Source organism: Cricetulus griseus, assembly GCF_003668045.3.
Source record: "Cricetulus griseus strain 17A/GY chromosome 1 unlocalized genomic scaffold, alternate assembly CriGri-PICRH-1.0 chr1_1, whole genome shotgun sequence".
Classification (NCBI taxonomy): domain Eukaryota; kingdom Metazoa; phylum Chordata; class Mammalia; order Rodentia; family Cricetidae; genus Cricetulus; species Cricetulus griseus.
In genome coordinates, this window is record NW_023276807.1 from 186032995 (window position 1) to 186059136 (window position 26142).

A 26142-nucleotide genomic window follows, 5' to 3' on the forward strand; every position below is an offset into this window, starting at 1 on the left:
CAGCAAATGCTACTTCCCTTTGGTGTAATATGCTGGGAAGAAATTCTAACCTGGGACTCAGGCTCACAGTGAAGCAGAGCCAATAGACTCAGCATCCTCAAGCCCCCAGATCGCTTGGATCCTGCTCTTTGTTTCTCTTTAACACCGGACCAACAGACACCAGAAACTAACTGCAAAACGGGGTTAGGATGCTGACAGGGAAGCCTCAGCTCTGCAGGACAGCTTATGGCTGCTGCTGACCTGGGATGGGGCCAGCTCTGGCAGCTTGCCAGTTGGGTGAGGCCAGGGTTGTGATTTACAACTTCATGGTTGGCAGGGCTGCACTGTGATCCTTCAAATCTGTCTCCAAAATGCAACTCAAGGTTGTCTGGAGACAGATGTCAGATGCCACCACAGACATTGACCTGCCCTAAGGCAGCAGCTCTCAGCTGACAGTTGGTTAAACCCACTGATCTCAGGCCCCGCTCTTGACAGGCCTTCTGTCTGAGAAAGTATCCAAGTATTTCGTCTTCACATGATGCTAAGTTAAGTGCCTCCCTCCTTTCCCAGGACCTTAGAGACAGCCATGTGTGTTCCACCTGCCTGTCCTCTAGCTCCTGCGTCCTTCCTCTCAGTCCAGCTTCTCCATTCTTCCTCCATTTGCTGACTCCCCATGAGGTCTGTCTTAGGTTCACCCCTCATGTCAGCAGTATGCCACCAGGCCTTGTTAACTCCTGCCTTTAAAAGCCCCCACTTCTCGCCATCATATCAGGATGTAGAAGGATGTGCTGGCATTCTCCCCTGTTTTCCTCCCCTTCGGTCTTTTGCCAGCCTTCCAGTGTCAAATGCCTGACTAGTATACCTGCATCCACTTGTGCCCACTCTGCAGTGGCTAAAATGCAGGCTTTGTATAAATGCAAGCCAGTTCATGTCAGTGGAGTGACTGCTTCCTTGCTTGGTCCCTCCATCTGGCTCCAGCCTCCATCTACCCACTGCCAACTGCATTTGTCTCTTCTACCTGCCTTGGTCAGCTCTGCATCACCATAGTGGAATACCCTAGATAATTATAAAGGGAATATTTATTTTTGGCTCATAGTTTGGGGGAAAGAGTTCAGCCATGATTGGTTAGCTAGGATGCTTTGGGCCTATGACAAGGCAGCACATCATAGTAGAGGACATGGTGAAGAGAAAACTCCATGGACCATGAAGTAAAGAAAAGAGGAAGGACCAGAGTCCCCAAATCCCCTTCAATGGTACACCTATAGGTAGATGCTGGGAACCAAATCCTGCTCTTCTGGAAGAGCACTATGTGATCCTAACCAATGAGCCTTCTCTTCAGCCCCAAAACCAAATTTTAAAACATGTCTGAAGAAACATGTGGTCAGAATCCTAATTTGTTAACCAGTTCTTAACTTCATAATGACTCATCCCTGCTTGACTTGGTGATGTTTTCAGCAATAGCCTCTGCTCACTCTTTATAGAGCACTTCAGCAGATTAAAACCAAAACTCATTCCCCATATGCTCATGTTCACAATTCATTGTTTGACTTAAATATTAAGTGAGGTTATTCTAGTCTGAGTATGGCTTTCCACTTTAGGCATGGAAGTGTTTGCATAAACATAACCTATTGGGAAAGGAAGAAAAGGATGGGAGGTTCCAGGACAAAGTACCCACCATGGAGGAGCCTCAGGTGCTCAGCACTTCACACTCAGAAGTCAGATGTCTAGATGGGTGGAGAGTGCATTACACAGGCGGAAGTAGGGCCCTCAGAGCTGTCTATCAAGTTTTTCATAAAGGTTGTACTGCCTAGATCCGTTCTGCCAGCAGATGGCAGGCTTGACTTTCGAACTATCTTCCTGTTGGGCTGGCAGGCAGCTGGCCTTTGCTGTCATTAGAATGCCTTTCTTACTGAGACTCTGGTCTTGGAAGCTCTTTTGATGAGCTGGTGGCATTTTTTCCCTTCAGATGAACACAGCACAAGTCTACGACTGTGGTGAGGGAACACAATGGGATCGTGGGAATGCACTGGTGGTCCCACCTAACTTCTCCCAGATTATTTCCCCTCCTTTGGAGGCAATAAGAACCAATCTCTATATTGTCATGTGGGAGGAACTGAGGAATCAAAATCACTTTAGCCTTTCCTCTCTGAATACAGGGGAGGCTGATGTTTTACCTGTGGAGCAAGGAATACAGGCGGGCTGCAGCAGCATGCCATAGCATAGACCAACATCTCCACTGGCCCCTTGGTACTCCCAGGGACACTGACCCTGACCTCTGATGCTAGGAGGGTCCTTGGCAGGCATCCTAGTTGTAGAGATCTCCAGATCTCCAGCTTCCGAAGGACAGTAAGAGGTCAGATGCCAGTCTGTCCTACAGCTAGGGGTAGGGGTGGGAGCATATGGCCTTGTATTAGTAGCCAGTGCTACCTGGGAGCACTGCGACCCTGGCTATTCTACTGACCAGGTGTTGTTAGACATGATACCTGAGACCAGACAGGTAGACAGGACTTAATGACCTTTCCACATGGCAATCAGAAACTGGTCTACCTTGATGACCTCTTTAACCCCCCCCCCCAATCACGCCATTCCCCACATACACCCCAGTCACCATAGGTTACTACTTAAGGAGGAAACGAGGCCACACATGTGATGGCACCAAACAGAAGCAGTGGCAACACTTCTATGTGTAAGGCCAGTCTTCTCCCAGCCAAGCCTGTGTGATGATCATTTTTTATTGTCTGCTTGACTGGATGTAGAAACAGAGGAGAGAGACATCTGGGCATTTCTAGAATGTTTCCATGGGCCAGTGGATATGTGGCCAGCTGTCTCTCAGGATCCCATTGCTCTAGCTAGAGTTGCTCTCATGCCACACCAGCTGTAAATACTTTCTGCATTTTGTTGCAGCTACCATAATATGTCTGAGCTGCCTGGAATGGGATAGGGGGACACTTAAGGTGTGAGGATGTCTAGAGTAGGAAGACATGGAAATTACACAGCCTCTCTCACTCCCAGATCTGGAAGGTGGGTCAGGCCTGCTATAAAGTGGGAGACATCCAGAGGACCCGCCAGCTCTGCTCTCCTGCAGGCCCAGCCTGCCTCCAGAGCAGAGCTGAGGTCCTGCAGAGGAAAGCAGGCTACACAGGGCAGCCCAGAGGGCTTGTGGGGCAAGAAGTATCCAGAGGCTCTGAGGTGGGAGAGTTGAGGGAACCATAGTGCTGGGACCCTCAGGAGACACTCAACCTTTCAAGAAATGTCTCACTTGGTAAACTCCACTTGGCACAGACATGAAGAATTAGGCTGGTGAGAGGCGCTATGCTTTCAGAGCACATTTAATAACGAGTAAAGTTCTTGGTGGTGGCCCTGCTCTTAGGTGCCATCCTTTTGAGTGGCCACTGGGGACTTTTCCTGGATAAGAGGCTACTGCTGATCTTGGCACTGTCCCTTCTGACACCTGCTGGGACCCATAGGTTTGGAGAAGCATCCAGATCCTGCCTGGACTATGTGGGATCCTGATAGTCCTTGTGGGGCTGTCAGGCTCTTTCTATGTGGCGCTTGGGGGCAGATGGCCCTGCTGGTAGCCTGGCCCAAACTTGAAGCTTCTGGCTTCCTCTGCAGCCTGTGGCCAGCCCTGCAGGGAGAGTGAGCAGACATATTCAGGCATGTACTTTTGCTCCTTTCACTCTGGGGCTCTGGCCCCTTTGGTCCCAACAGTCAAGCTTCCCAGAGTGGCAAAGAACTCCTCCATCTCCCTCTGCAGCAGCTGGTTCCTGCGCTCTGCGTCCTCACGTGCCCGCTCTGAGTTCCGCAGCTTTATCTCCAGCATGGCGTACTTCTTCCTCTCCTGGTCCAGCTCCTCTTCCAGCCGAGACATCTGCTTTCGCAAGTCAGCACTGCCCTCCTCAATGCTTAAAAATCAAGAAGAGGGAGTTTCAGACTCCACTGACCCAGAGCACTGTCACAGCAGGAATAGCCCTGGGTCTCACTAAGGCAGGAAGGTGGACAGGGGTCTTCAGGGAGGGATCTCTCAGCCTTGCCTACTCCTGCAAGCCAGTGGGGGCTCCCTACAGAGAGGCTGTTTTGGGTTTGTGACCTGGAAAGGCCACCCTAAGGATTCCTGCCTTTGTACTTGGACTAACAATATCCCTGAGCCCTCACCAGAAACAGCCTTTTGTCTCTCCAGTCCTGTCAACTGTCCTAGTGAGGGTCACCTGTCACTAGAAAGAGGAGCAGAGGTCCCCTCACCTTTCTTCCTATGCTCTTACCCACACCTCCTGCTGCTGTCTATGTAGTGCTCTGGAGGAACATAAATCCAGAGGAAATTCTTGTCTGCCCTACATGTCCTCCTTGGGGTCACCTCCCATGCCCACCCTGCAAATCTAGCATTATCAGAACTTACACAACATCTGAGCTCCATGGCATTGATGACACTGAGGTTAGCATCCTCTGAAATGCAGAGGTGCCCCCCCCCACACACACACACATACTCCCCAAAGCACTATAGTCCCCACACAGGGACAATATGCATGCAGCAAAGCACCAGCCAACAGTGTGTCTGTGGACTGGGTACCAGCCTCCCTCCATCCCAGACACTGAGCACAATGCTTACAGAAAGGTGAGCTTCTGCCACCATAGCAATGGGCATGCTATCAGAGAGGGGGCTTCGTGGAGGATGGCACTGAGGTCTCACTTGCTTCTCATCTGTCCCCAGCCCTTCTTTGCTATTCTCTCCTTGCTTGGGCCTTCCCTCCCTGTTTATGCTATGCTAGAGTGACCTTGTCAAGCTCTTGATGCTTACTTATAGCCCTCCTATTAAGCACCTGGCCTGTTCATGAGTCTAACACAGAGCTCCTGACATGGAGCCATGCCCCATCCCATCTAGTTCTCCTGCCCAAGGAGCACCTGCTTATAGCTCCTCCCTTCAACTCTAAAACCTTCATGCCAGATGAGCTCTTCCCACCCATCAGTGAGCAAGGCCCATCCAATCCATCTTCAGAACAAGTGCCAAATATTCCTGTTTCTCCCTGTCACCCCCATGAGTCTAGAGTCCTATGGCCTCCTAATTGGTTCCTACTGGACCTCCAGTGAGCTCTCATATCAGAGGAGCCAAAGTCCTTGACACGGTCCCTCAGCTTCTTCACACTCACTGTCCTCTAAATAAGACCAAGCATCACCCAGGTTAAAGGCCCCTGCCCTACTACCCTGCTCAAGGTGAGGTCCCCTAACCCTAAGCCTTCCTACCCTCTCTGGAGGTCTCCTCCCCTCCCCAGTTTTATTGTCCTTTATCCACTTTTTAGCATGTCATGTATTTCTGATGAATTTTGTGCATGGTCTCATCTTGATACCCCCAAATATGAGTGAGGCAGGGAATTCTGATGAGTTCGGGGCATAGCTGTGTTCCCAGCATCCAGAGCAGTATCTGTATTTCACAGACAAAAGATTCTCTTAGGGAAATACAAGAATGGCAGAGACTGGATTGCAGGAGGCAGAATGGGGCTCTATGTATGCCAATAGAAGCATATTCCCAAAAGTTTGCTGGACAGGACACAGGTCTTCCTGTGCTGGAGACCATCCTCATTATAAATTCCTTCCAAGCAGCCCAAACCACTCTGTCCGAGCATTACAAGGGCCTCCAATGTTCCCGCCCTTGCCGCGCCCCCCCCCATTCTTCCTAGAGAGGGGTCTATGTAGGAAAGGAACAGAAACATCAAGGTTTGCTACAGGCACCAGGAGTAGGCTGGTTTGTACATTGGGCAGCCCTCTCTTCGGCCACTCCCAGTGATTCAAGGCTCTGTTCTCACCCACTGCATCCTGGAGAGCCACCTGGCTCCTGACTCCTGTTCTACAGACCAACTGACATTCCCCCCTGTCCCAATGCCTTCGGTAGGCATTTGTGGAGGCCTGCTGGCTGACCCACTCCCAACCCTGAACATGCCAGGGTCATTTTCCAAGAAAGACAGCCTGGAAACTGGCTGTTCCAAGCCCTGCCCCTTGCAGCTTTCTCGGTAGCCAGCATAAGCTTAGCCCTTACCTTTTCAGGCTCCTCTCATACTCAGTCCTCTGTTGACACAGCTCTGCCCTGAGCTCAGCCACTTGGCCCTGGAGAGCTCGGCAGCGGTGGACATGAGCCAGTGTGGGGCTGCCTGGGTCATTGGGCTCACTGCTGCCACTGCCCACACATGCCTCATCCAGGCTGTGGCCCAGGTCTGGTGACCTGTGGTCCTCACTGCTACTGGGGAGGGGAGAGGGCTCAAGAGCCCACTCGGTGTGTAAGGAGCTACAGGCAGAAGAGTCGCTGGCCCGGCAGGCTGTGCAGCTGCTAACAGAGGCCTCTTGGGATGATGAGGCTATAGACCATGACATGCTGGCCATGCTGGCAGTGCTAGGAAAGTGGCTGGATGGGGGCACGTTGTCATAGGTGGAGAGTCTCTGTACTGAGCCTGTATCCTTCAGACGGTCCCCTGATGAGGCCCGACGGTGGCCACGCAGAGAGGATAGTCCATTTATGAGCCAGTTCCCACCAGAGATGATGGGTACCTCTAAGGATGAACTGCCCCCCTTTGGGCTCTCTGACCGGGACCCCTGCCGGAAGGAGGACTTCCAGCCAGGCAGAGTATGCATCCTCTTCCCAGGGCTGGTGGCTGCAGGGCCAGTCTGGCTGCCAAGGTGTTGGGGAGAAGTTCTAGAGAGTACTGCTGCAGCTGGCCCATCCAGAGATGAGGTCCTGTGTGTGGGCAAGCCAGAGCTGCCAGGCTCACCCTGGTGGTCACTGGGAACCTCTTCGGAGCCCCACTCTGCTGTGCCCTGGACAGTTCTAGGTGGGGAAGCAGGTTCTTCAAGGGAAGCTGAGGCAAAGAGCTGTCCATGTTTGCGGATGAGGACAGTCATCAGATGCTGAACCAAGGAAGTGCCTGTGTGAGAGAGAGACAAAATGTTGGCAGTGAGAGGCCCAGCCCACGCCTCTAACACACACATAGTCAGCTACAGCTCCATCATAGGATGCCTGTTCCTGCAGGGCACCTTCACCTGTGTCTGAAAGAGGACTGTCACAGCAGCCAGAACCAGGCACAGACAGGACTATGCCCACAAATCCCCTGAGCATGAAGGAAGCATAGTTCTACCTGTCTAGGAGAGGTAGGTGCCATGGAGACAGGGAGTTCATGAAGGCCACAAATGATGGGTAGCAGGATAGAACTGGAAACAGAACCTAGTAGGTCATAGCACATCAACAACCAGCCTCTCCTACGCTATTACTGCTACTGGCTCTGCCTTAATTAAGGCCCTCTGAGGACACGGGGCTCTGGAACAAGGCAGGCACACACACACACACACACCCCACACACACCTGTATACATCCTTTTAAAAAATTACTTATTTGGGGACTGGAAAGATGGTTTGGCAGTTAACAGCACTTTTTGTTCTTGCAGAGGACCTGGGTTCAACTCCCAGAACCTAGAGGGTGGCTCACAACCATCCATAACTCAGTTCCTAGGGATCCAATGTCTTCTTCTGATCTCAGCAGGCACCAGGCATGCACATGGTGCACAGACACACATGCAGACAAAACACTGATACACATAAAAAGGAAATAAATAAATCTTTTAAAAAGTACTTATTTTGTGTGTGTGTGTGTATTTTGCTTGCATGTGTTTATGTGCACCACATGTGTGCCTAGTTCCTGTGGAGGTTAGAAGAGAATGTCAGATGCCCTTGAACCAGAGTTACAAGCTGTCATGAGCTGCCATGTGGGTGCTGGCAACCAAACCTGGGTCATCTACAATGGCAGCAAATGTACTTAACCAAAGAGCCATGGCTCTAGCCCCTATAAAGTCTTCTTAATGTGTGTGGAGATATGTATACATTTAAGTGCATATATGCACAGTGCTGACCACCCAACCTCTCTATCATGCCTGAGATGCAGGGCTCCAAATCCTGGAGCTTGGCTCCCATGGTAATGGTATGGGGCTCAGCAGTTAAGGATAGGGTCCAAAGGTCAACAGTGTCTACTCTACAGCCATGCTCCCTCCAACCACCCACAACCAAATACCAGAGCTGGGAGGTTCACTAAGGATGAGAGAGACAATGGTCTGCAAGGACTCCCCATGGAAAACTAGTGATCCAGGAGAAATCATAGAAGGTACTTCTCAGCCACAAGTACCTGTGGGACTGCTGCTGGCATCCAAGTTGGGGCCCATGTCTTCAGGCCTAAATCAGGACTTCAGAAGTGTCCCCAACAACTAGATGTGAACATCCTGGGTAGCAATGTTCTTACACTGGCTCTGTTGGGGACAGTCTTCCCAAAGGCTTGTGTATTCAGAATATTGTTCCCACACTGGCCTCCCTACGTGGGCCCTATGCAAGTTTGGCTCACAGGCCCCTGTTGAGTCATGTCACCTCACCTGGCCTACATTTCATCATTTGGGACCTAAGGGCAATTATCACAATAGGCCATGTGAGGACTGCAACTGAACTGTACAGGTGAATTGCAAAGTGCAGGCTACTTAGGCTTTTGTTGTCTGGGCTGGCCTCAAATTCCTGAACTTAAGTGATTCTCCCACCTTAGCCTCCCATGTTGCTTTTTTAAAGCATCATTTTATTATTACTTATCACAAAAGAAAAATTCCCTGGTGCTTGCACAGGTCTATCCTTCAGGAACCTAAGACAATCACTTCACTATGACAGTAAACATCTGTGTGGGATCAAGGACAAGGACTCCTGCTTCCCAGCTGCTCTATCCTCTCTAATCACTGGTCCTTTTAATTGTTCCTGATAACTAGCTGCTACCAGCCACAAGGAGACGGATGGAGGGAAGTAGGCTATGTCCCTGAAGATGGAGACAGGACAACTATTGAGCTGTGCTGGTTCTAAGGATGCACTGGTGACACGAGCCCAAATTCACCCAGCTTTGGACTCTACCAAGGCACCTCCCTCTTACCTTCCATGATGGTCACTGGATCCTCTATCTGTGGCCGAAGGATGTTAGGGCCAAAGACTGTTGCCAAGTTCTGGACACTCATCTTGTTGACATTTGAATGGGCCTGCACTTCATCCAGAAACCTGCAAAAGAGAAAAGGAGCAATTGGTGAGGCAGCAAATTCTGAACTCCAATCTACTGTGAACTCTAAGCCCTGCCTGGCCACACCCACCGTGCTACACCCTACCAAGCCCACGACACACCTACTTCACCTAGTCCACACTACACCACCTAGCCACCCACCACACTAACACTCCTAGCCACACCCCTCAGATATACCCGCCACACTACATGCTCTTCCACATGCCCCATCAACCCACCATACACACCTTGCACACCTATGCTTCCATGAACCCCCATCTGTCTCAGCTATGAATAGCCAAAGCCCACCCATACCACACAAAACCCACCCCATCCATACCCAGTCAGCTATAGTATACCTAACCACCCACTACACTCTCATGCTGCCTCCAATACCCAATCATATCCCATAACCACCCAACCCACACCTTCATACTATTCATGCCCTCTAGCCACACCCTTTGCCCCCAGCCCCACCACATGGCTCCATCTTTGTCCCCTCAGGCCCCATTCCATCCCCACACTCAGCCAGGCCTCCCAGGCTCTCCATGGCTGCAGGGTACAGTCAGTTGCACCTGTATGTGATCAACGAAAAATGTTCCTGAGATCTAAGAATATCATGAAAAACAAAGACCCAGAGACAAGATATGGTCATCCTTGGTGTAGAAGGCAAATGCCCCAGAAGCTCAGACCCCACCTGGCACTGAGTGTCATCCTTGCAGGCCCCTACCAGCACCCAGAATGTGGATACATGAGGGTATATACCTCACCTTTTTAGGGGTGTACACCTGCAGGGAAGGGAAGTGAGATGTAGGGAGACACCCTAGCCCCGCCCTGGGACAGGTACCAGGTGGACCCGGGACTCGCCCATAAGGGCGTGGTGTAGGAAAGCCAAGGTGACATAAGGGAGGCTTCTTAAAGACGGCTCGTGGAGACCCGAGCCCCTTTTGTTCTGGCCGCGCTTGCTGGGTTCCTGTAACCTCGCTCTGGCCTGGTGTTTTCTTGAATAAAGAGACTTTAATCATCATCTTCAGGTGGCGCCCAAGGACCCCGAGACCTGGGAAGAGCCCACAGGGCGCCCAGGAGGGCTGGGAGCACCCCGTCCCATTTCAGCAGGAAGTAATCTAGAAGATGCTACACCCCCGTTCCCCATTATTGTTTATTGGGGTACTGTAAGCCTAATTAAGAACGACCTTCTTATTGTTTAGAGTTGGGATTGGAAGAAGGTGTTCAAGTTAGACACCTTTTCCACATGACTTTAAGACTTAGCTGAAATAGACATAGGATGTGCCATAGCAGATTATTGTATCTTCTTGTATTTCACCTTTATGATTGTTAGTTTTAGATATTTTGCACTATTAAGTTTTAATCCTCTTTTAGACTAAAAGGGGAATTGTAGGGAGACACCCTAGCCCCGCCCTGGGACAGGTACCAGGTGGACCCGGGACTCGCCCATAAGGGTGTGGTGTAGGAAAGCCAAGGCGACATAAGGGAGGCTTCTTAAAGACGGCTCGTGGAGACCCGAGCCCCTTTTGTTCTGGCCGCGCTTGCTGGGTTCCTGTAACCTCGCTCTGGACTGCGTTTTGCCCTGGTGTTTTCTTAAATAAAGAGACTTTAATCATCATCTTCAGTGAGAGGTACCCAGAAGAGCAGAGGGCAGGTTCCTTCTGAAATGATTCGCCAACTGACTACCTCCTGCAGCTCTGTGTTCTTCTACAAACTCCTTGCCATCCCAGCACTTGGTGAGGCAGTGTTGAGAGGGTCAATGGACCCTCTATACAGTTTTGTCTCTCTAGAAGTGGAAGGAATGAGCACCGAGCCAGAGCAGCCCCACCCGCAACAGGCTGCTTACCTGCAGATGTATCTGAGCAGGTTGTAGTTGGCCTGAGGAAGATTGCTCACTTGTTTAGCCAACTCCAGAGTCCCCTTGTGAAGGAAAGAGAACACAGAGTTTCAAACACCAGTAGTGAGGCCTCCTCTGACTGGAGGAGGGCAGGACAGGAGGAGGGAGGGATGTGTGGCCAGTCCCAGCTGACCTCCTCAGTCCCTCCAAAGTGTGGCTGTGACCTCTTGAGGAGACTGATTCATTTCTGGGAGCTGGAGTGAGGGGTGAGCCTCTGCAAGGACACAGAGGAATGTCTCAGCTCACTTATCAGGGCACAAATATTTGCTAGATAACAACGCTCACCCCCACACAGTCACAAAGAAGGCAAACAGTCTTTAGCTGCAGCAGCTCAGAGCTGCAGACAGCTCCAACAAGGCTAGGAGGACAGAGGGTGGAGGGGAGGGGGCCCACAGCTGTCCTGGGAGCTGTCTCAGAAAACAGGTAACAGGACTCCTCTGTCTCAACAGTGGGAGACAAAGGTGAAACAGAAGCACCCACTGTGAGGTGGCCAGAACTGGGTACCCTGTGTTAAGAGGGATCCACATTCTACCCCCACCCCCTCTTCTACTTCTGTGATAAATACCAAGAAAATTCGAGTCCTACACAGACTGCACAACACTTGGGGGCCCACCTTCCCCCCCCACAGCAGTCTTCCAGCCTTCCGGCCAGGACCTATGTGCCACAAGCCTACTGCCCCCCCATCCCACCCCCAGGATGTGTCCCGGGAGGCACTGACCTCCCCCTCGTCCTTGGTGAGCAGCTGGGCGCAGCTGAGGAAGTCCTCATACCTGGCGAAAGGGATGACTGGCTCTGGGAGCTCCCGAAGGTAGAGCTTCAGCAGGGAGGCCACTGTGTGCACATCTGTGGTGCTGGGATGAAAGGGGGTGAGGTGGACATGAGTGAGAACAAAACCTCCCGAAGTTGTAGAATTAACACATACACTATACCTCACATGAGACTGGGACAGTTCCTAGTCTCAGGTTGACTTGTGTGCATACAGCCAGGCTCCTCTGGAGCCAGCTGCTCCTGGTCAAGGTCAGACCCAGGCTGGCTGCAAGCACAGGAGGCAGGGCCTCTGCGGGGAGGGTGACAGAAATCAGAAGCTCCAGCTTGGATCTACTCATCAGCCCCACACCACTGGCTCAGAATCTTGTCTAGTGTCTAAGTGGTGGGGTGAACTCTCTTTCATGTTCACTGTGGGACTTGGGAGATGTTCTGCTGCAGAAGCCACGGGGCATGGCTGTTTCACTCACAACAGTTGCTCAGGGTGGAAGAAATCACCTGTGGCCTGCATCAGCTCACAGGAAGCTCTCGTGGGGTACAACCAAGCCTTTGCTTGAGCTTGCTTAGTTCCTGGGATGAACCTTGGCTGAACTGGGAAATCTGTATCAGAGGGAGCCTACCAGGACTGACCTTCCTGCAGAGAGCAGGCATCTGAACCCTGGCTAGACAGCTGAGAGGTCAGGTCCTTGCCTCTGGTCTCAGCTCCTCACTTCATCGCTAGGGCCTTGAATGTCCACAACAGGACTTAGTCTCCACTACAGACTCAGATGCCTAGGCAGAAGTGTGTGTGTGTGTGTGTGTGTGTGTGTGTGTGTGTGTGTGTGTGCTCGGGAGTGGGGGGATGGGGCTGGGGAGTGGGTTCAAGGGTATTCCTAGGTCAGGCTCACACTCTCTCTTCCTATCTACCTGGGTGCTGTGGGGCAGTTCTGACCACAGCTGGCTCCTCTTCCAAGTGGGTCCCAGGAGACTTAACTAACCTTCCTGTCTGCATTCCTGCTTAAAATCCCCTCCCACATCAGCCATTGCCCACAGAGAAAGACCTGCTGCTCAGCTGTACCCCATGCCCACTGCCCCTCATACTCCAGCACTCTGCAGCCTTCCATCCCCACTCACTGCTCATCTTTTCTTTAACACTTGGCTCCAGTGTCCCTGATTTCTTTCCCACACCACTGTGAATCCATTGTGCCCCCATCACATTCCCACCAGCCCCAAGGAGAGCATTCCAGGCCAATGCCTGGACCCATCAGCCTGGTGGTCTCACAGTGCATGCTACATGCAGCTGGTGGGCTGAGGCAAGGCTACAGAAGATCCACCTGCACCTTCCCATCCTGTCTTCATTCCCAAAGTCACTCTCTTGCCCATGCCAACAACACCATCCATCCAGAATGAAGGCCTTGCCTTGCCTCTTGTCTCCAGTCCTGGAGAACTAACTCTCTCTCTCTCTCTCTCTCTCTCTCTCTCTCTCTCTCTCTCTCTCTCCCTTCTTCCCTCTCCTCCCCCATTGACTCACAAGTTCTTATCTGCACCCCCACCCTCAACTGGCTTCCTAATCTATTCTCTCTCTGTGTGTCTCTCCCCCTCCCCCCCCCTCTCTCACACACACACACACACACACACACACACACACACACCTGGGGCTGAGAGAATGTTCCTATGGAGAAAGAGTAAGCAGGTGAAAAGGAGTTGTGGTAGAGGAAGACAAAGTCCAGAAGCAATGACTATAGGGGCAGCCAGGAGCCACAGCCTGGAAGAGAGCCCTTGCCATGCTGCCAACCTGAGCTGTAGGTCTGTGGAGCCGAACTCTGGAATAGGAACCAAACTGAGGCCAGCTGGCACCATCATTAAAACAGGAGGCATGACAAGACGATGACATTGGAGGGTGACTTAGGCCAGAAGGCTTGGTACCTTGCCAGGAGAGCCCAGTGAGTTTGAATATAGTAGTGTGAGGTCTGACATCCTTCCAGTGTCATCCGACATGACAGCAGTGTGTCTGACCCTGGGACATTTCTAAAAGCCATTGTTCCCAGTTTCTACCAAGGCAGCCTTTGTTTGAAGCAGTTTCTAACCTTGATACCTACAGGAGAGATGAGGGCTGTCTGGCTGGCCGAGCTGTAGAGGAAACCCCAAGCTGTGGACAGGGCCTCACAAGGCTCCAGGAAAAGAGACTTCAATGCTCAGTAGTTAGTTCTGCATGCCACAGCTAAGGAAAGAAGTGGCAAGGCTCTGTCTATGGCCATGGGTATGGGAAGAAGCTGGACAGATGTGTGTCACATTCTGTAAGATCAGGGAAGCCCAGGGCTGTGAGCACTACAGGCTTGTCCTGTGGCGGACTGAGCCTCTGTCTGAGGGGAGAAGTCAGAGAGGGCAGCTTTACTGATATCTGGTTTGGTTTGCTGTCTGATATAAGAACTCTATACAAAACTGGTCTGTAATGAGTGAGCAGAGAAAAGGGAGCCCATACAACACAAGAGAGAGGCAAGCCTCACTCCCTGACTCTCAGGCCCTGGGCAGTGGATGTAGTTGTCTTCTCCCAGCCGTGGGAAAGCCTCAGTGATGAGTACAGACCCAAGGAGGGCAGAAGCAACTGTCTTCCTGTCCCAAAACCTGACTGAGATTGGAACTCAGATGCTATGCCATCAAACCATTATGGAAGTGTGCGTTGGGTCATTAAGAGGAGGCTTATTGCAGTAAGCCTGGAATCCTAGATGCAGCTGTGCCTAAGCCATGCTGCCCTAGCAACTACCTGACGCCTTTCCCCCCTCTACCTGGGTCAGGGAAGAGCTGTGGAAACTACCACATGGCTGACCTTGTTTGTGCCAGACAACCTCAAGGAGACGGGGAACCAGCACGATTCTGTGCCCTGGTATTTCCCGCTTTGCGCAGACTGGCTAAACGTGCATGAGTCAAATGGGCAGCCAACATGCAGGCCCTGCTCAGAAAAGCTGGTGTCAAGGAGGCAACTATAGGAGGCTCAGCAACTTGTTCCACCTCTGTTGCCTGTGGTGGTATCTCCTTTGTACAAATAAAGCCTGTCTGAAGGTCAGAGAATGGAGCTTGCCACTAGCTAACCACAGAGGTCTGGAGGTCTATATAGGCTGACAGGAAGTGAGGTAGTTGGGTGGAAACAGGATATAAGCTGGGAGAAACAGGAACTCACTCTCTTGTCTGCTGAGACACTAAGGAGCTAAGATGTGGTGGCTTGCTCCTTTTTGATCTCTCAGCATTTCCCTCTATATCTGACTCTGGCTTTTTACTATCTAGACCAATTAAGAACTCCATTTGTAATTGCCCTGTCCCCGAGGGCTCACCTGTCAAACAGTGGCTTCTCACCACAGTCAAAGGAATCCTGCAGGTCCCTCACCAGGGTGGCCTGGCCAGGCATACGGAAGAGCCCTTCTTCACTGAGTCCTCGCTCCCGGATGAAGTCCACACACTGCTCCACCAGCAGAGGTGCCAGACGGGGGCCATACTTCCTCTCATGGTGCACTGTGTCCTCCAGCCGCTGCCCAAAGATCCCTGGACACAGAAATGGACTGTTATACTCCCCTGCCACTCTGCTCAATGGTGGGTGAAGGATATCTGGGACAATGGATGGCAGAGAATGCTGTGTGTGCCAAAAGAGGCTCTTCCCAAGGAAACTGATTAGATACTGGGAGGGCATACCAGGTGGCTAGTCAGGGTTTTAGGGCAGCAGTAGATGTGCAGCTAGCCTGGCCTGTGGAGCTTGCCCAAGCCAGGAAGAAAATGGCCATGAGGGAGCATGTGCTTGTATTGTGTTGATGGATTTGGAAGTCACTCCAGATGGAAAACTATGCCATCCCCAGGCACAAGAAAATGAGCAGATCCCTCATGGGTCAGTCCCCTGGGCACTGCCGAAAAAGAGAGGCAAGAGGCACAGCTCACAGGACAAGGCTGTCCACGCACTGATGTGAAAAACTTCATCCCATTCAACATCATCAAAATGATGCAATAAGCATGAGCGCTGGGGAGCTGGCTCAGCTCAGTGGGTAAAGCTCTCAACACATAAATGTCAGGACCTTAGTTCAGATCCATGTAAACCTGGACACAACAGCACACGTGTAATCGCAGTGTTCCTACATAGGAGGATCCCTGAAAACCCACTGGTCAGTTAGCCTAGCATACACAGCAGTGAACAAGAAATCCTGTCCCCCAACAGAAGAGACAACCAAAGTTGATGTCTGTCATTACATGTGTACTATAACACACACACACACACACACACACACACACACACACACACACACACACCAGACAGAGAGAAGAAGAAAACACAAACACTGCCTCACATTGCTCAGATGCTACTGTCAAAAGAAGAGAAACTGGGGAGACCTGGTGCAGTGGTAGAGCTCTATGCACTGCTCGGGTAGAGCAATGAAGCACTGTGGACCACTAATGGGGACAGGAGATGGTGCCACTGGGATATACATACAGTGTGGTGGGTCTTTCAATAAATTGAGAACTGAATTACTGTACAAAAATTTCCAACTCCAGTCAGACACGGAAAAAGAACTGAAAGTGGGGTGTGAACCCTGTGTGTGCACACACGCACAGCAGTTTTATAAATGGCAGCACTCAGCCATCCATCAATATGTACAATGTGCCATACCTGCACAATGTGACATGGCTCTGCCTTACAAAGCCAGGAAATCCTTACAGAAGCTACAACATAAATAACTCCAGAAGACACTGCAAAATAAGGCACCCTCAAAGGAACAAAAATTGTGTGACTGCACTTAAGAGATTCCTATACTGTCACACTGAGAGACAGGAAATAGAATGGTGGTTGCTAGGGGCAGAGAGGGAGGTGGATATAGCTGTTCAGTGGTCCAGCTTTCAAGATGGTGGAGGATGGTTTCACCACCAATGGAAGGTTAATGCTACTGAGCTTTAAAAGATGGGTGAAGCATTTGGGAAGGTAGGTGTACTTTATGAAAATTCTTAAGAACAAAAACCAAAATCATAATCGTAAGCAAAATAAATGAGCCCCTGAGTCCATACCATGTAACTTCATTCGTGTGAAACCACAAACAAGTCAAACTGATGGTGATTGAAGGCCAGAACTTGGCTCTTAGTGGCTTGAGGATCAGAAGCGCCTCAGGTTTCTGGGGTGCCAGCATCCTAGCTCCTAACCTGACACACTAACCCCGTCACACACACACTTAAATAAAGCAAGGCCACTGAACAAGGCCTCGGTGATTTGTACACTTTCCAATATGCCATAGCTTAAAAAAAAATTAGAAAGAAAAGAATCCAAATATCTAACCAGGACCAGACAGTATCTGTGGGTTAGAAGGACAGAGGAAGGCAGTGGAATTTCTGGCTAACACTGATAATTTGATACACAACAAGAATAAGAGTTTCCTGGTAGCTCAGGCAAGGATATTAAGTAGCCAAGACCTATAAATATCTCTGCCTGATGGATGGGTAAGCAGCCGGAGAAACTCTCACAGCCTTAAGCTCTATGTCAGTGGTTCTCAACATTCCTAACACTGTGACCCCTTTAATACAGTTCCTCATGTCATGGTGACTCCCAACCATAAAATTATTTTTTGTTGCTACTTCATAACTGTAATTTTGCTACCGTTATAAATCATAATATAAATATCTGATATGCGACCCCTGTGAAAGGGTCATTTGACCCCCAAAGGGGTCGAGACCCACAGGTTAAGAACCACTGCTCTAGGCAGGCTGGTCTTTAGACTATCTGGTGTTATTGACATCCTCACTGTGCTGACTTTCCCTGAAGGGTGGCCTTCGGAGCCTATGAGGGGCACTGGGTCAGAGCTCCACTGTGTTAAGGGCTATAGTTCTGTGGGACCTGAAACACATGAGTCAGCCCAGTTCAACCTCTTGTTTGGCAACCAACTTCACTCCCCATTCCAGGTTGCTTAGAAATAAGACATCAGTCCCTGGGCTGAGTGTGGCTCAGTAGTAAAGACATTGACCAACATGAATAAAGACACATCTGTCCCTCGAGAGCTCACAGGATGGCACTGCAAATGCTGCTCCTTACACTGCACGATCTGGAAACAAACCATGCAGAACAGGGTGGGGAAAATACCCCCTTCCCTACATCCCCTCCCTGGGAAAACCCTCAGAACACATCGGGTGGACACCATCAATTCTTAGGAAAAGGTGTTCGCCCTGTGCACATGCAGCTTGGGCTTTTGTTTGTGCATGTGAGCATGTGAACGTGTGAACATGTGAGCATGTCAGCTTGTGTGTGCCTGTGGCAGGGTCCAAGTGCAGCCCATTTGGTGTAGCTCTGGGTGCAGCAAACGCCCCAGCTCTTCTGCCACCACCACCCGCATTGGAATGGAGATGGAGACACCCAGCAGTAGGTCCCATGGACAGGGATCATCTGCCTCACAGCAGAGGAAGTGATAACTGGAGAAGAGGGAAACCTTCATCTCCTGGGGCTTGGCGGGCTAGTCCCCTGACCATGGGGAAGGCTCAGAGCCTGGAGCCCAGAGACAAGCTGGCTACTTGAGCAGCTCAAAGTAGGCCAGACTCATGAAGTCTTGAGTCACCTCTAACAGTGTCCTAGCCTTTGGGGTTAGAGCTGTTTGGTCCGAGGACAGAGAAACCCTGCTCTTTTTCTCTCACTCAGATCTCAGTCACCCACACTCAAGGCCTGGGATGCACAAGTTTACCCCCTATCGTACTGGAAATATTTTTTAAATTAGCTTTTCTCTCCTCCTCTCCTTCTTTGTTTGAGGTGCACAGCACAGGCAAGCTTTCTATCACTGAGCTGCACCCCAGCTCTTGAGTTACTCTTGAAATACCTGTGCTTATGGTGGCAACAGGCCTAAGTTTCCACAAGGCAAGAGTGGCAAAAGTGTCTCTGACAGAAACCCATTACCAATCCTCTGCAGCCCACGGTATTCCCTGCTGCCTCCTACCCCACCTGGGCTGCTTCATGCTTTGTGGCATTTACTTGCCTCTTCCACTTTAAGCTTGTGAGTACAGAGGTCGCCAAACGGCACTAGAGTCTGGGTAAGTGGGGAAGGGGTCCCGCCCACAGAGGGAAGCCATGTCTGTAGTAACCAGAAGCACCATTACTTCACACGAGCAGGCACGGAACATACAGAGGAAGAGCCCATGAACAAAGTGTCCCCGAGTGGGGCAGGGGCTAGCTTGGCATGACACCTGCCTCCTCCCCAACACTCACATGGACCCTTCACTCACTCCTCAACCTCTCCAGTGTCTGTCAGCTCACACAGCCACACCCAATGGCAGCTCTCACAGCCACACCCATGTGAAGTTGGGGTTTTTGTTTGTTTGTTTGTTTTTATTCTTAGGGAGTCTGTCACCCAGCTCCAAAATGAATACATGGAGACTTACTCTTACTTAATGAATGCCCAGCCTTAGCTTGGCTTGTTGCTAGCCCAGCTTTTCTAACTTAAATTATCCCATTTCTCTTTAACTCTTTAATGTTTCTCCTCTGGGCTTTTTACCTTTCTTTATTCTATATATCTTTCCTTCTTACTCTGTGGCTGGCTGTGTGGCTGGGTAGCTGGCCCCTGGTGTCCTCCTCTACTTCTCCTTTTCTCGATTCCCCCTCCCTCAACCCCCCCCCCCATCTATCTAGATTTCTCCTCCTATTTAATCTTTCTGCCTGGCAGCTCCACCTACCCCTCTTCTGCCTAGCTATTGGTCATTCAGCTCTTTATTAGACCAATCAGGTGTTTTAGTAGGTAAAGTAACACAGCTTCACAGAGTTAAACAAATGCAACATAAAAGAATGCAACACATCTTTGCATCACTAAACAAATGTTCCACAGCATAAATGAATGTAACACATCTTAAACTAATATTACACAATGCCCATGCATAGGCAGGGCCTTCTATTTCCATCACTTCTTCCACCGCCAGGGTCACAGCATTGTAAAGGCACTCCTTTCTACAGGGCCACTAGCAGAGGTGGAGCAATGAGAATATAGGAAGGACAAACAGTGTGGTGCTTTCACCTGTCCCAAGTCACTGCACTCAGCTCCTGGCCTCAGCTCCCAATGATTGAAGGCCAGTCAGGAAGACATAAGACATGCCAAATTCTCTCCACAGACTCGAAAATCTCAGGTGATTCCGACCAGCCTCCTTGCTCCCTGTGTCCTAGGCATCCGCCTCTCACGGTGTACTCATGCCTAGCCCTGTTCTAAGAACAGAAGGCTCCCTGTGCTCAGGGGAGGCAACCCTAGATCCCCAGCAAAACTGCAGACAACACCATCCCCTAAGTAGACCACGATCTAAGTGTATAAACTAAGGGTTCTGGTACCAGACATGTAAACTGAGACATGACTGCTCCAAGGTACGGTTAATGGGAAGATTTTTTATTGTGGATATGAGGGAGAAAACAGCCAGAGGCATCTGGAAGAGTCCGGAGCAGAGAGAAACTAGTAAACTGAACATGGCCAAGAGACTGGACCTGGCCATGAGAGGAGACAGAAGGGGAAGAGAATGAGAGGAAGATAAAGACTGCAGGCAGAGGAGACTAAGGGGGAAGGGCAAGGAGGAGAGGCCAAGAGAGGGAGACAAAAGCAAGGGCATGAATGAAATAGCAGAGTTATAAGGGAATAAGGAGCTGGGGAGGGAAACCCAAGCTGGAGAAATTTAGGGTAGAAGGTGGGTGAAAAGAACTAGGATGCCTACCAGCCATGCTGAGGGAGCCTGGAGGCCAGCAGGCACTGATTTGGTATGCTAATAGGCACCACAGATAGCCTTTTGGACCTGAACTAAGTAATTGGCAAAAAAGAACAATTTTTAACAATGCACTAGAATGAAAGTTATGTGGATGCCCCTGCTCCCCATATTCCATCTCTGAACACATCTTTTTGGACTTTTACATTTTCACTTAAAGGAGCAACTACTCCAATTGCCAGTACTACTCTTGTGCTTGGGGTCACTGTTGAATAAAATAAAGGCTATGTGAATAGCAGCAGTACATCGCCATGACAGCTGATCTGACAGGCAGGTGACATAAAGAGAAAAAACATCCCAAAAGATGATTCACATCCCAGACAGGGTAGAGTGGGAGGGTCCAGATTTCATCACAATCCACAATTTAAAACATGAGCTGTTTGCTTCTGGAATTTTCCATTTAGTATTTTCAGGTTGCAGGTGGCCACTGGAAACCTGGAAAGTAAAACTTGTAGATATATGGGGGCTGCCATACTAAAAAGTCTCAGGGCCACGCAGGGCTGAGAGCATGCCCCCACCAAGTCCCCATCCTACCCCCCCCCCATGGTCTTCACTGTACTAACCAGGCAAGCTCTGCCCTGCTGGCCTCCACCAGCCCCTAGGCACAAAACCTAGACAAGCCCATCTGTCCACACAGCACCCAGTCTTGACAGGTCTGTCTGTAACAGCCCCTCCCAACCCCTGCCTCCCACTGAAGACTTCCTGAACATTCAATGACCCCAAACAGGGCAGCAATCTAGCAGCAGGAAAGCTATGTGGTCTTGGCACTTCAAAACACAAGAGGTTTGGGGAAGGAGGTGACAGAGGAAACATATTAAGTATGAGGAAGGGGACTAGGGGGTCAGTGGAGTAGCTGTGATGGAAGACACCTGGTTGGAGGGTGGAAATGAGGAAGTATGCCTGGAGAGGAGACAAGGGGTCAGTCTTGTGAGCACTGAGCCCAGATGCCATGAGGGGGGGAGGCACAGACAAGCAAGCAATAAGACCAAAGAGACACAGATTCTGGGCATACATTTGGCTAAACCAGTAGACTACAGGCCTGTCTCTACAGAGTGAGGAAACAGCTGTGCTCACAGTCTGTCCCGAGGCCCAAGATGGACTTAAAATCTCAGGGCATCCCCTCCTCCACTGGACTCTTGAAAGGAAAAATCCAGACCTCATTCCTACTCAGCCTCCTGAGTCTTCCTTGCCAGCTGACCCTGCTGTATACAAGCCATGTTCAGGTCTTCGGCAGCCTCCCTTCCCTCTGGCCCTGCCCACTGTTTTCTTTGCCACAATCTCTCTGACAGACCCTGTGGGGCCTAGCCCCACCTGCTGAACTCCCAAAGCCCTCCTGGCAAGTCTGAGACAGGAAATATGCCAAGAATCAGTTCCAGTAGGCTTGTTGTGTTGCTGGAAACCCAGTCAGTATGTGCTTCCTAGAGGTCCCGATCCACATTGGTCACAAAGTACCCACTCTGCCAACTGAGAGGGAGCTGGCAGAGGTGGCTTTCCTCAGGATGGACCTGCAGTCGCAGCTTCTGCCTGACAGCTGCTCCCTCTAGACGAGCCTGCATGCCTCCAGTGAGTGAGTACATCTCAGAATCTCAAGCAGGAGTGGAAGCCCCAGCCCCAGCTGCTGCTTAGAGCTCATTCTAGAAGACCCTGGATGTGGCCCTCAACCTCCCTGCCAAGTCCTGGAGCTATGTCCACAGGTGAACTGCAGCACAAACACAGAGTACCTAGTAGTTTTCTCCTTACCCTCAGGGGAAGCCCTGTGGGGAGAGTTCCTGCCAGGGAATGGGAAGCCACTGGGATTCCTTCTGGATCTGGTCCCAGAGCTGAGGCAGCAGGTCGGCTTGGCCACCATCTGTCTACCTTTGGCCCTCCCTAGTGAAAAGGAGGCCACAGTCAGGGAGGGGGGCACAACGAGAAAATTCTCCAGAGGCTTGCAAACTTCGAGTAAATCTACAGTCGCCCTCTTGGCTACAGGCTTTTCTTGCTCGTTGGTCCACTCCCATCTGCAACCTGCCATGCACTAACTCTTTGAATTATCCACTTTCCCTTTGGTTGGACCACCAACTGTCCTTCTTTCAGGCCCTGCCAACTGAGACAGTCTCAGATTAGGAAGGGACTGCAAACTCCTTCTAACTTGCTCCCAGCATGGCTGAAAAACGCCACACGCTAAGGTCCCAAAGAAAAGGGTTGCCCAAACCCAGGGAGTCCCCAAGGCAAACCGATTGCCTCCTCTGGATGGTGGCTTTCCAGAGGCCACCAATCGGGCTTGGAGTCAGCGCCATGGATCCACCTCGGGCTAGGTCTCTTGAGCAGTAGGGGATGTAAATTCCTGGACTCAGTTTCCCGTCTCTCCACACAGCTCTCACCCCCGACAGAATGGATGGAGGGGGAATCCCCGGTTCCTCTTCCCACCAACACGCACAGGCACGTACACCGTCGCAGCCACTCTGTACCAGTCCAGGATCCCCGGCCCCTGCGATACGGCCACCCTACCTTACCACCGCTCCTCCCCCGAGCCCCGTGTCCCGGGGCCCCGCATCCTGTCGAGCCCCTACCTGGGGCGGCGGGCGCACAGCAGGCGGACAGGCGGCAAGGCGGCCGTGGGCAGGCGCGGCAGCTGGAGAAAGCCCGCGCAGCCGGCATCAGGCCCATGGCGCGCCCGGCGCGGCGGCACGGCGGCAGCAGGAATGCCCGGCACGCGCACAGGTAGCGTCTTGCCCGCCGCCCGCCCGGCCAGAGCCGCCCGGGGCCGGACCCGAGGCGAGGGAGGGAGGATCAAGTGCCTGAGATGCCTCCCGTCAGACAGCTCCCCGCGCTGGGAGCTCCCGATGCGCACCCCCTTTTCTGTGCCGCGGTATCAGGCGCTCTGAGTTCGCAGCAGCTTCCCACGTGGTCACTTCCTCCTAGCTGGGGACCCACTTCTGGAGCACCCACGCAGGCCAGGTGGTGGCAAGGGAGGCCAGAGAGGATTGGGCAACTGGGTCTGAATCACCCTGCCAGCCCAACATTAATGCCTGACCTAAAGCAACGCTGGCGTGTGGGGTGGGAGGGCTCCACACTCCAGGCTTTCCAGGTCTCTTACCTCCTTGAAACCTATCCCTAGGGTTGCAGCAATGGTCTGGATTTGACCTTGTCTCCTTGAACAGATCTAAAAGATAATTAACTCATTTTTACAAGAGACAGTGGAGGCTCGGATGGGTTGTGCGATTTGCCTGGGGTCTCTTAGCTGAAACTGACAAATCATTCCAAAAATGTCTTCCCACAAAGCCTAACTTCTCAGGGGTGCTTTAGAAGAGTCCACAATCGTTATGTTTCCAAGTGGTGCACAGGGTCAGCCTACACCAGGAGGCAGGTGGCAAAGCAGGAAGAGATGGAGACATGGAGAGAGGGGAGGAAGAAAGCCCTAGTCTGGGGGAATAGGGTCCCTTTTCAAGCTAGGTGTGTAAGGAACAGTAACTTTACTTGCTCGGGTTTCGTAGGATCTAGCTTGGGGTAAGGACCAAGGGAAACTTTAGAGCTGCTCCAAGAACCAAGATGCACAACCCATTGCAATATTTTTAAGAACACACCTTGCGCCAGATGTGAATAGAAGGTGTGTATGCCTTTACACCCAGCACTCGGGAGGCAGAAGTGGTAGATCTCTGTGAGGCCAGCCTGATCTACATAGTGAGTTCCAGGACAGCCAGGGCTATGTAGCTAGACCCTGTCTCAAAACAACAAAAACAGCCAGGCGCTGGTGGCGCATGCCTTTAATCCCATCACTTGGGAGGCAGAGGCAGGCGGATCTCTGTGAGTTCCAGGCTAGCCTGGTCTCCAGAGTGAGTGCCAGGATAGGCTCCAAAGCTACACAGAGAAACCCTGTCTCAAAAAAAACAAAACGAAAATAAATAAATAAATAAACCTTAATGCAAAAAAAAAATCCATAATGATCAAAGTAAATGAAGATAGGCTGAGCTGGTCTCAATCACATCCTGTCTTTATTTCAAATGGGGAATTTTGATGTCCATGTCCTTTCCTGGAACCTGTGACTTCCTCACCTTACCCAGCCAAAGGATCTTGGTAGGTTTGAGCTGGCTGAGGGTGGAAAAGACTGTCAGGGACTATCAAGGGGTGTTGGGTAACTGTAGGATGCTTGAACTACAAGAGAAAGAGGGGACATGTCAGCCCAAGAAGTGGAAAAGGCATGGGGCATTTTCTCCTCCCCTGGGTCCCTGGAGGAATGCCCATGCTCCCAGAAGTTTTGGGCTATGGGACACTGAGACTCCTAGTGCAGGCCCTGAACCTGAGTGTAGGGCTAAAGTCCTCCATCCAAGAGTGTGTAAAATCCAAAGTGTCTAGTTTCTCTCCTCAGGTCAGTCTGAAGGTGGGAAGGGAGGCACCTACCTACTTCCCCTAGGGTGGGCAGACAGTGGTGCTGGCTTGTTTTCTCCTCTCTGAACCCCAGTTTCCCAACCTGGAGGTCCCTGAATTAGACCTACCAGCCTAGGAAATTTCCAGGTGGATGGAGGTTTGCAGTTGCCTCCTGATTATTGGTTCTCACCAGCCCTATTTCACTGAGTTCTAGTCTGTTGGGTTGGACACCCTTGGGTGGGGAGCTGAGACCATGAGGATGGTTCCCCTTCATGAGCAGCCTGATGGCAGGTGGGTGCTTCAGTTTAGATGGCTGTCTCTGAGTTGTGTGTGCAAGGGTGCTGAGCTATGTGTGTAAGAGTGCTGAGCTGTGTGTGCAAGAGCTCTGAGCTCCATGTAGCATAGTGAGGGAAGGCTGGTCCATAGGGCTGCACAAGAGAGGAAGTTAGAAGTGGCTGAAGCAGGGCTGTGCCGCAAGGAACTCCCAGTAGAGCAGTTGCTCTGGCTTTGGCTTTCCTGGCAGATGGTCCAATGCCTTGGCTCTTCTGAGCCTGGAGTAGTGGCTGCTACATGTCTCCCCTAACTTGAAGATTCCAAATCATGGGCTTCTGGAGCTCTTTTAGGGGAGAGGCCTCAAGTGCTTCAGGAAAGGAAACCCAAGGGCACTGTGAACCAGTCCCTAAGACCTGCAGATGCCTCATTTGCCCTATCTTAGACTAGGATCCCAGGCCCATGGGGAAGTTTCCACCTGGTATCTGAACCTTCACGTCTCACTAGAATGGGCAGACAGCATCAGAACCAGGTTCAAGTGACCAAAGCCCAGTCTCAGACTCACGGCTTGGCAGGTCCACATTCACTAGAATTAGAAATAAGACCATTTTCTCGAGTCTCCCAGAGAGGCTGAGATACAGAGCAAATAGCTCTGGGGAGAAATGGTCCCCAGCCCTCAGACTCCAACCTTAGCTGCCTATACAGACTCACAGATAGTTCAAACCCAAATGTGTCTAGATAGCCATGCTCTCACAATGCCCCCAGCCTGTTCCACGCTGGTTCCTCTTTCACTGTCACTACTAACCCCTTGCAAAATGCTCAGCATGACTCCTGGAGTCAATGTCCACACCTCCCTTTCTCACACATCCTGGTGATCTCATCACTCCATTTCCGAGCAGCATTGCAATCTCCTCAATTCACCAGCCAGGCCCATGAGAAAAGCTGCAGGCTTGCATGCATAGTCCAGATTCTCGACCCCCTCCTGCTTTCCAGGGAGCAGTCAGAGGTCCCCTCAAAACTGAATCTCAGACCATCACATTCTCTGCCTCAGAACTTGCCAATGCTCTGTCTCTCTCTCTCTCTCTCCATCTCCCTGAGAAGTAAAAGC

General features: G+C 51.2%; 1 protein-coding gene across 6 annotated transcripts in view; it reads right to left on the reverse strand.

Annotated features, from left to right (window-relative positions):
- Positions 1-3290: 3290 nt before the first annotated feature.
- The window catches only part of Arhgap22 (Rho GTPase activating protein 22), a 157399-nt gene continuing 134547 nt past the window's right edge, over positions 3291-26142 (reverse strand). For 3 of the 6 annotated variants that reach the window (XM_027389472.2, XM_027389478.2, XM_027389473.2), the window contains 6 exons: positions 15008-15215; positions 11653-11785; positions 10884-10957; positions 8912-9033; positions 6008-6887; positions 3291-3884 (listed from right to left, as the gene is read on the reverse strand). In XM_027389472.2, coding sequence (XP_027245273.1) covers positions 3656-3884; positions 6008-6887; positions 8912-9033; positions 10884-10957; positions 11653-11785; positions 15008-15215 — 1646 coding nt within the window. In that variant the 3' untranslated portion in view covers positions 3291-3655. The remainder of the gene's footprint in view (positions 3885-6007; positions 6888-8911; positions 9034-10883; positions 10958-11652; positions 11786-15007; positions 15216-26142) is intronic. The other 3 variants (XM_027389475.2, XM_027389474.2, XM_027389476.2) reach the window with 1 other exon arrangement.